This window comes from Trachurus japonicus, chromosome 12 (genome assembly GCF_045865225.1).
Source record: "Trachurus japonicus isolate A0001 chromosome 12, Traja_1.0".
NCBI classification, from domain to species: domain Eukaryota; kingdom Metazoa; phylum Chordata; class Actinopteri; order Carangiformes; family Carangidae; genus Trachurus; species Trachurus japonicus.
The window spans coordinates 5,351,795-5,362,156 of NC_140918.1; the positions used below are offsets into that span (position 1 = coordinate 5,351,795).

The following is a 10,362-nucleotide window of genomic DNA, read 5'->3' on the forward strand; positions in this document are numbered from 1 at the left end:
GAATACATACTTTCATACTTGGAATACATACTTTCCATAGCTCTGTTGTTTAGAAGAAGACACTAGTGATATTTGACCATAAGTTTGGCAGGTTCTCTGGGCCAACAGGAAGTACTGTACATGAATGCAGGAATCACTCAGTAACATCTGCTGCAACATCTGTTGGTCTGGATTCCTGCAGAATAGGGTTCAGCTGGTGGAGGGTTCAATGTGAGGTTGAGGGTCAGGATTATTAATTTCATACTTCAATCAGCTGCTTTTGTTGTTTAGCTGACAAAACATACAGTATCTTATATCATAATTGTTCATTTATTTAATACATAACAGTCACATGGGCATTTTTAAACTGAATGCTCAAACTTTAAAACACATTTTGCTGATAACAAGTGCAGAGCCTCAACTTTCATCCCATAATTGAGTGTTTCGACACTGAGGTATTGTCACTTGTCCTGAGGTAATATATGAATATCTTCCACCACTGGCTACACTGTGTGCTGCCCTGGAAAAACTGAATGCAGATATTTATAAACTCTACTCATGACCAGAAGGTGGCAGAAGTTGACATTTTCCCCTCGTGAATTTTAACATGTCTTCTAACATCTTGGTTGGATTGGTAATCTTTTTGAATTCTGGACACTTCAGTTTATAATTGAACATTTCTATGCCTCAATTATAATTTTCTCATGATTTAGTCTGCAACTAATGAAAAGATAATATAATATATATGATAAGAACATGACAAGAGATAAACAGTGAGATTAAAACATCAAGAATCAGTTTATAGCACAAAAGAAAGAACTCCTTAGAGAACAAGTGTTAAAGTGTCTGTATCTATTTATACAGCTTGTTACACAAATTAAATTAACCCTTTGTGAACTGTCCAGGTTATGTAAATTCATAATCTCTAACCCACTTCTTAAACTGAAGTCCAAGAACCGCTTCTATAGAAATAAAGAAATACAGGTCAGCTTGAACATGTACATGTCAGGACAATAGCATCTCTTTTCAATATGTTTAGAGCAAACTGTTTTATATTTCCAAAACTAAATCTCAAAACCCCCTTAAGTGTTAATTCGAAGACTATCTAACCTGATACCTGATAACGCTTTCATGTGTTAAATACTGCCAATTTTCTTGAACCATGCAATTTTAAGTCACAACAAGAATGTGTTCACCATCTCCGATCTGTCTTGTTCAAATAAAGGTTGTTGTGCAAGGAAGCATAAGACTATTGAGACTCGTCCTGCAGTGTTGTGGAGGGAAAAGGAAGTGACAAACTAGAGAGCCATCCCCAGACTGGCCAGACCTCTTGTTTGCCGATTTAGACTATTTCTTGGGCAATATACAACTATAAACAACTATAAAATAAGATCCATGTTTAACACTAGTGATTAAAATGAACAGATACAGATTTAAATGACTGAACATACTGAAATAAACCAGGCAACATGATTCATATAATCCACTTTCTATACCATGATGATTCACGTTCTCTTTCTAATCCAACTTGGCGTTGATTGGAAGTCTAAGATTATAAAATAAAGTCTAAAAAAGCTTTAAAAAGCTCAGAGGCTGATTGAAGTGTAACTCTGTGAGGAGTGTCTTTGCAGTTTTGGACAGGAAGAGCCCGTTTCCTCTCTCTGGCTGAGCTCCTAACTTAGACTGAACATCAGGAAGCTCTGACGACGTGAGATTCCAGGGTGTAATTTAGAGCCTGGCTATAAACATCCGCTTTGTTTAACCCATAGATAATCACTATATGGCTCTGCAACCATCCACTGTGTAACGTTGGATCACACTTTTAACACTGGACTAGCTTTCATAAAGCATTTGAATAAAGACTAAAATAAAGAACATCAATCATTTTAATTTGTTATAAAAAAAAAATTGAATGGATACATAGTAAACAAGACATTTATTTAAAAAAAGACATTAAAATCATACAAAAACCGCATATAAACACACACAAAACAGTATTACAAACAAAAAAAGTACAAAAGAAAACTGTATTCTCCATTATTCCTTCTGTGGGTGAGATGCCACATGTGTCCACTTCTTCCTCTCCTTCTGCAAAGAGTGGAAGACCTTTTAAACTTCATTTGCTACTCAACAACAATAGGTAATACTGTGTGTGTTTTACTTTACTTACAAATGAGGCTGTGAAGAAGACATTAGTGGACTGTGACCCTCACACCACAGCACAGGAGCGTGGTTCTCTGAAGGGGTTGCTGCCTGTGGGGACTCCGACCAGCAGGGCGTCTTTGCCCGCGTTCTGCAGACAGTACTGCTGGAGCTCTGCAGCCGCCTGGGACACCTGGAAACACGAACACAGATATGTCAGATAATGTTTGTTTATATGGTATCAATGTGTGATAAGTTAGCCTTTGTAGAGAGTTTATATGCAGTAACTGATGGATTTATTAATAGATCATTTACTGTTGCTTTATAGATCTGGAAAAAAGTCTCTATACTGTACTGCTAACTTGATGGATTACTATACGATTCTTTTATTCTTATTTGTTAACATAGATTACAGTATGATGTTATTACAAAGCAAGAAACTTGTGAGATTGTATTAATAACTTACTCAAAAATATATATTTTGAGTAAAATAGAGGCAAAACAACACATGTTACAACCAATATAGTCGGGCAATGCTGTTGTTTATTAATGTAACACAATTAAATCAAAGAAAATCAATAAAAGAACAGATTAATAGACCCTAAATGCCAAGCTCTTTAAATGAATCATCTTCTTTTGATTATCTTTCGCTTTACCTTGATTCGTTCCACACTGGCCTCCAGCTTCAGTTGTTCTACCAGCCGCCGCATGTTGGATAAATTGGAATTAGAGGTCATGTTGTTGGAAATTGTTTTGCGAGAGAAGAATTTGCTTGTTTGGGGGAAAAAAAGAAAAGTCCCTCCAGTCTTTCAACACAGACGCTGACTCCACTAATAGGCAGCTTAAGCTCAACAAGAAGGGAGTGGCCGGGTTTCTTTCCAAACTAACTGAGTCCTGCTACTACTCTGAAGAGACAAGGAAGCACACTGACCTCCACATGTACAGTACCATACACAGGGCCGTTGTATAGGGGAGAAAGGTGATGATAACTCTAGGGGCCCAGCGCCCAGTGGGGCCCATAAAAAACCCCAGTAGTCTAATCTTTGTATGACTGATGTATTCTGCGTAAGACCCTGACTAATACTCATAGTACACTGTAAAAACTCAACATCTTTCCAAGAATATTTATCTTATTTCTTGTCCAAATGTCTCATTTCTAGTCAAAACTAATCTCTTTCCACTTAAAATAAGACTCATTACCTAAAAATTAACTTGTTTTTAGATCATTTTCACTTAAATTCACAATAAATAGAAAAATCTGCCAGTGAAAGTAAGTTTTTTGTGCTTGTAATAAGGAAGAAAAACTTGCTCCACTATCAGATTTTTTCTACTTATTCCAAGTGAAAATATGCTTGAAAGAAGTAAAAAGTGTCTAAAAACAAGCTACTTTTTAATGTGATGTGTCTTATTTTAAGTATAATGAGATTTGTTTTGACTAGAAATTACATTTTGACTAGAAATAAGACAAATATTCTTGCTAAAATACTTGAGTTTTTGCAGTGTAATGCTGCATTAGCATCAAAACAAAGAAGGCTAAATAAAAAATGATAATACATACGTAGTCTAAGGGAAAAAAAGGGAAAAGTTAGGGGGAGGGGCCCACTTTAGTATTCTTTAAGGGGGCCCAGAATTCCTAGCAACGGCCCTGACCATACACACTTTGTAGCTGTTGCACTGTAGGTTTGTTTACTAGATGTAAAATTAAACTGATAACTGAAGTTGTCTATATTAGACCCCCGACAATAATTGAGAGATGTTTATTTTCTACATTTGTTTGTCATTTTATTAAAGAGTTTGTTGATCATTACAAGCTCTGGGTTGTCTAGTGAGCCCTATGACTGGATGGATGGACTTGTAACATGCCCCAAATTCATGAAAAGTATAACTCACTTTCTGTTGCCCCGCAGCATGTTATTTGTATTCATAATTGTTTTTGTTTTTTTTGCCTTTGTTTACTTTCTCTTTAAATGTTATTATTTATTTCACTATTCAAATTCTGAGTTTATTTTATTGATTTATTGATTTATTTGTATTCCCTTTGTTAATTTATATCTATTCTGTGATTAATCCATTTTCTTAATGCTTTTTGCTTTTTTATGTTATTCTTGGAGTTTTGCGACTATTTTAATGAATGAGTTAACATATTTTATTGAGTTTGCCTATTAATTTTTCTTACGTATAGACTACCTATATATATCTTCTTTTTTTGGGGCTTTTTTTTGCCTTTATTTGATAGTTCAGTAGAGATAGACAGGAAAGGGGGAGGCAGAGAGAGGGGGAATGACCAGGAAAGGTCTGCCCGATGCGGGACTCGAACCGGGGACGACTGGGCCAGGACTATAGCCTCTACATGGAGCGGCCGCTTTAACCACTGCGCCACGCACCGCCCCACGTATAGGCTATTTATTTGTTTGTTTAGTTATTTCTTTATTACATAATTGTTTTTATTTTTTATTTTTTTAATTATTTTTAATAATTTGTATATGTATAGTTAGTATATTTTATTTTTTGTTACAATTTTAGGTTTACTGATTTTCACAGAAAAAAAAAGAGAACACTTAGGACAAACCGATCTGCGCATGCGCGAAGGTGTGCTGTCTGAAAGTGTTATGAAGTGTCGTGATGCTGCTGCTGCTGCTGCTCCGTCCCTGATGATTAGAAACAGCCGCTGCTCTCTCTCTCTCCCCTGCTGAAACCATAGAAACCCACGTGGTTAACGAGCCACAACACCGGTGTCCCCTCGTGTCCTCCTCATTGGTCCACAGGTGATTACCGGGGATTGGCTGTAAGTAGCTTTGACTCAAACGTAAACATTGAAGGAAAAGTAAAGCGAAGTGTCACAGAACAGAACAGAAGAACCAGCGTCGAGCTGTTTAAAACTTAACCGGAAGAAGAATGAGCTAAAACACTAGACTTGTCAAACCTCCGGGACTGTTTTTATTTTTATTTTTATTTTATTTTATTTTTTTACCGTGAAGTGTGAGTGGTGCACAGCCGACATGGTGGAGGTGTTCACCGGGCGGAATCTCCTCAACAAAGACGGGGATTTGGTCGATCCGGAGGAGGCGCTGAGGAACAAAGTGGTGGGGATCTACTTCTCTGCAGGGTGGTGTCCGCCGTGTCGGGACTTCACCCCGATCCTGTGTGATTTCTACACGGAGCTGGTGGAGGAGGGGGAACCTCCGGCTCAGTTTGAAATAGTTTTTGTCTCCTCAGACAAGACGAGCGACGACATGGTTGAATATTACCACGACATGCACGGAGACTGGCTCGCTCTGCCCTGGACGGATGACTACAAACAGTTAGTATTGGGGAAAGTCTAAAAGTTGTTTAGGCGTCTATTTTAACTTTATTTAACTCGTTAGCTGCAAATTAGTTGCGCTTTATTTGCCGTCTATCTCATTAGGATTTAACACCACTGTGTCTCGTCTCTCCAGCTTATTAGGCTGCAGTGCTGCAGCTTATGTAAAATGCTTATGAGGGGTCACCCTCTCAGGGATTAGAGAGGTTTTAGTGAAGAACAGACAAAACTTCCTCCCACAGCTGAGTCTCCCATCCAGGTGACTGACAATGATCTGTTCAATCTTAATCTTCTGCTTCTTGAAAAGTTTATCTCTCTTTTCTTTTTCTTTTTTTCCCTCTGAGTGTCCTGAGTCCTAAATTGGACTGAATCTTTCCTTTTCTTCTCATACCACAATATAATACCACAATGAAAGTCCTGCACATCAGGTGTTCCCCAGGTAAAGGTGCAGGTTTTAAGTGTTAGGGACATTATGAAGCCAACACTGACCCCTTTAGTGTCTGTTGGTATTATTAACGCTAATATTAATTAATTATAAAATAATCTGCTGATATTTTCTTTATTAATTAATTATCTCAATGGAAATGGAAATCTCAATAGATACAGTAGAAGTTAGTGTCTTTTGGGACAATCTATTAAGTGAACAAAATAATTATTCATACCATTGAATAACTAGCCTAATTGTTAGGCTAATAGTTTCAGCTTGGATTGATACTAATGACCTATAACAGCCATTTAGACATTTTGACTTAAAATACAGAGTAGTCAATAATGAAAACAGTTGTTACTTGATACCGATACCATGATCAGTAATACTGAATATGTAGTTTTGTGTTGCACTACTGTCAACTTTACTTGCGCTATGAAAGTAAGAGATCTCACTGTGTTGGAGAAGTGCCCCAGTTATTTTAATATAAAACACATAATTATTACCACTGCATTAATGCATAAGCATCATTTAAATATTGTAGCTGGCTGCGGTCGAGCTTATCTTGAGTTATTCACCATATATGTTCATTGCAGCATTTTACACAAGACTTTTCATCCGTTACATACTGGAGATGTGATGCATTAAAATTTACACAATAATCCTCCTTAACATGGAAATTAAGTACAAAAGTTGCAGAAAATGTAAATGCTGAAGTCCCTCAGATTTGCATAAGTACTGTGCATGAGTAAATGGACTTCACTGTCATGCATATAGTTATTTTTTTATAGTAAATGTGTCATCCTTGTCTCTCTCTCTCTCTCCCGTGTGTCTCTCAGTGAGTTGAAGCAGCGCTACAAGATCACAGCGGTGCCCAAACTGGTGATCGTGAAGGAGAACGGAGACGTGATCACGGACAAGGGCAGGAAGCAGATCAGAGACCGAGGCCTGGCCTGCTTCAGGACCTGGTTGGACGCCGCAGAGATCTTTCAGAACTTTAAGGGTTAAAACAAGGTCGGCCCATTATTTGCAGGTGGGCTGAAGGAACCACAGAGAGCGCTGAGGAGCAAAACCAAAGTCAAGTCTTTATGGTGAAATCCTTAAATTAAACCAAATGAGAGAGAAACACGAGGCTTTGCTTCAGCTGCTCAACAGTCATGCTTTGATGAGGTTTTTTTTTCAAAACCAACCATCCTATGCATTTAAGACAAACCTCAGGCGTGTCTGTTGTGGTTCACATGTGGAAGAGGCTCTGCTCTATAGACACTGTAGTTTCCTATCTGCTTATGTTCTCTATAAGCTAGTGCACTAATTAAAACCTACAGGTAAATCTCAATACGTAACATACTGTACCTTCTTTCCGGAGAGCTTGCCTTTCTATATATTTGACTTGTAGTTCTACTTTGAGCTGCCTGTTTATTTTTATATTTTGTTTTTTATGAGTTGCTGAGACTGGTTATTATTAAATATATATATATTCTGTGACTTTTTTCATGCTGATTTATTTATTTATTTATTTATTTTTACTCTCTGTCACCTAACATTTCTGTCATGGCGCCAAGGAGCGTAAACATATAAACAGAATAACTCCCTTTTGTCTCATTAAGGTGCAGAAAGCCCGCAGGACATTGTTTCCAGCGTGCTAGCACTTTCACATCCTTGGGCCTTTAATTGCCTTCTTCCCCGGTGTACGCTGACGCTGCTGTTATCACTTTGTACATACAAACATCCAACACGCGTTATGATATTGTGATGAGTCTGCTCGGTCGGTGTGCCGTTAAATATACTGCACGTCTTCAAAGAACAACGTGTCACACCAGGTAACGGCCCGAGGCTTCACTCAGGGTACGTTCAGCCGAGGATGATGGTTCTCCTCAGGTAGAAGTCAGGTGTGTTTATGTCGTCCTTCATCACCGGCAGGTCTCACAGGGATGTACGGAGAGACTGAGCTTTTTCTCTCTCTCTCTCTCTCTCAGATCTCACGGCTTATTGCAGAATAAAATGATGCAACTCCTCAAGGTGAAAGAGAAAGACGGAAAAATGAAGCACAAAATTCAAATTGGCACTTTAAGAGACACAACAAAAGCCGCAGGAGTCTGCTGCACCTCTGAGTGAATGTGTATGACCCAGTAGACGCTGAGATTTATTGATCGAGTTTGCATCATTATCCTTCTGCTGTGCCTCTGCACAGAGCTGCAGTTTCATAATCCACCATCTGGGGTCACTATATTGTCATGTATGAAAATATGTTCAATTCTCTCAAGTCTACCCCACCAATCATGTGCTACACTTGACACAGAGTGGATATTGTGTACGCAAATATCACCAGCAGTGCGATCAATAAAATTTACAATGTAATTTTCACTCACAATTGAATCTAGAGGGTTGAATCATCTTGATGCACCATTTAAAGTCCAATTTGCGTAAAGATTATTATTGTTACAACACTTGGATGTTTCATTGTGCAGAATTATAATGCACAGTGTGACACTAGCAGGCTGTTCACATTCAGTCGTGTCTTTTTATTCACCTTCCTTTAAATCCATGGATGGATTACTGAACGGGCTTACGGGGCACAGGCCCAGAGGCCCAAGGGATCAGAGCCTCAGTGAAGTGACTCTTATCATCTCTTGTTGGAAAGTCAACCCAACAACCACAAATAGATGTAAAACAAGAACAACAAGGGAAAAATGCTGACGAGGGGACTAAAAATAACAACAAGAAAAGAAAAAAACAGCCTCAAAGAAACACAAGATGTTTGTAGTTGGCTGCCTCCCATCCATGAGTCGAAGAGCAACAGCTACAAAAGAGATGAAAACTATACACAGACAATTAGAGACACAAAACAACAACAGAGACATTAAATAACCACAAAGCGACACCAAAGATGACACACACAACATCTGAAACCCAACAACGCACACAAATTGTCCTAAATTGACCTCTCTAAGGTGTAGTTTTGGGGTCTCTAATAGGCTATATCTGGGTCCAGGGGCCTGATGCCAGTATATAAAGGTAAATCTGACTTTAACATGTGCACGTAAGATGATTTTGATGCAACACTAGCTACTAGTTGGAAAGCCATGTGATTAAACCTTGCTACACAATCACTGAATGACCACTTCAAGGTCACAGATTAACTGCAGTCCTATTTTTGAATGTAGGCCTACTGTGCCACCATTATGTTTTGATGCTAAAAGCTTCTAATTAGGTTAAATTGTAATGGTAAAAGGAGTCACGCTACTTTAACGTGACTGATATAGAATATACAGTATGGGCTGCTACGTGACATGGGATGGAGTAAAATCTCACTTCAGCTCCTCTTAATTGTTTGTATTTGCCTGGCTGAGAGGCCGCAGAGCGCAGCCCCTCGGGTCACTTCACATTAAGACGGATCTGTATGTCGACTTCACATTTTGGAGTCAGTCGGACTTCTTGTCGGCTTCACAAATGAAAGGCAGTAGTGTTTCCTGCTGCTGTAACGGTGTCTTGAAGCAACTAACAAGGCTGTCTTTATGTGAGGGCAGGGAGGAGGGGGAGGCGGGGCGCTGGGTGGACCGGCGGACCTGCACGGAGGGAGCGCGCGCCAGCGTCAAGCTCAACGCGCTGACCAACAGGAAACTGCTGGAAAACCTTCAAAATAAGATACCGATTCATGTATAAATGGATGCAGCATGTCATGTTCATTTATTCACTTCACCACTATAATAACATAACAATACTCTGGCCCACTCATGTGCGCAATATCTTTAAATTTGACATCAATAATAACATATTTTACACATTTCTGATAATGTCAACAAAAGTGCTTGGTAAATTCATTTTCTTATGATAGCAGGGCCGGTTCTAGGCAGGCATATATGAGGGGGCAGTCAGAAATGTGAAGGGGGCATCATGTGAACACATCAAGCTCCAGCACTTTTTTTTCTCTGTGCTTATAGTAACTTCATTGAATTGGGTTGTTGACTGTGTGTCCAACCCCAACCTGAAGAAGTGGATTGCACTTTGTCAGGCCTCTGCCTTCGGACCTGTCCAACTAGGGGCCGGGGGGCCAACCAGGGTCTTAGAGCCCATATTTGTTACTGTCGTAATGCAAAGAGCCACATTATATGGGGGGTTAGGGGTGCATATACCTGAAGATGCATTGCAAACCCAGAGGGGGTGAAAAAGGTGAGTATCTAAACCCCTGTAGGGGGTCTGGGGGCATTCCCCCCAGAAAATGTTTGTAATTTTAAAATGTGAGTGAAGAATTCTGGTGTAGCCTACTCCGAGAAGAGGGGGGGGGGGGTCTACTATGGTCAAGATTTACAAAACTGAAAGGTAGTCTTATGAATACTAAAAAAAAAAGAACAGAACATTTTAGAAAAGAACAGTGTCCTTTTCGGCAGATTTTTGTGCTACTGCAGATAATTTTGTCAACTTGTAATATACACATTTTTTGAGTATATTAAAATATGCTTTCTCAACTTCTAAAATTTGGATTTGCGTAGAGCCGGCCCTGTATGATAGGCCT

General features: G+C 39.1%; 2 protein-coding genes across 4 annotated transcripts; one reads left to right on the forward strand and one right to left on the reverse strand.

Moving 5' to 3' along the window:
- Window positions 1-1,997: 1,997 nt before the first annotated feature.
- Window positions 1,998-3,016, reverse strand: gng10 (guanine nucleotide binding protein (G protein), gamma 10). 3 transcript variants are annotated; one of them, XM_085792694.1, is made up of 3 exons: window positions 2,778-3,016; window positions 2,187-2,314; window positions 1,998-2,067 (listed from the first exon to the last, which is right to left on the reverse strand). In XM_085792694.1, the coding sequence occupies exons 1-2, from the start codon at window positions 2,856-2,858 to the stop codon at window positions 2,189-2,191; spliced, it is 207 nt and encodes a 68-aa protein (XP_085648820.1). In that variant the 5' UTR covers window positions 2,859-3,016; the 3' UTR covers window positions 1,998-2,067; window positions 2,187-2,188. The 3 variants fall into 3 exon arrangements, with proteins under 3 accessions (XP_085648820.1, XP_085648818.1, XP_085648819.1); XM_085792692.1 differs by having other exon boundaries at window positions 1,998-2,064; window positions 2,146-2,314; XM_085792693.1 differs by having other exon boundaries at window positions 2,020-2,064.
- Window positions 3,017-4,826: 1,810 nt separating this feature from the next.
- nxnl2 (nucleoredoxin like 2) lies at window positions 4,827-7,334 on the forward strand. Its single transcript, XM_085792691.1, has 2 exons — window positions 4,827-5,422; window positions 6,689-7,334. Exons 1-2 carry the CDS (start codon window positions 5,121-5,123, stop codon window positions 6,855-6,857), a joined length of 471 nt encoding a protein of 156 aa, XP_085648817.1. The 5' UTR covers window positions 4,827-5,120; the 3' UTR covers window positions 6,858-7,334.
- Window positions 7,335-10,362: the final 3,028 nt, after the last annotated feature.

Coding starts and splice junctions, on each gene's coding strand:
- gng10 (XM_085792694.1), bottom strand. CDS start 2,858: ATGACCTCTAATTCCAATTTATCCAACATGCGGCGGCTGGTAGAACAA. Junction 2,315..2,777: donor CCAGTGTGGAACGAATCAAG/GTAAAGCGAAAG, acceptor TCGTGTTTCCAG/GTGTCCCAGGCGGCTGCAGA.
- nxnl2 (XM_085792691.1), top strand. CDS start 5,121: ATGGTGGAGGTGTTCACCGGGCGGAATCTCCTCAACAAAGACGGGGAT. Junction 5,423..6,688: donor TGGACGGATGACTACAAACA/GTTAGTATTGGG, acceptor TGTGTCTCTCAG/TGAGTTGAAGCAGCGCTACA.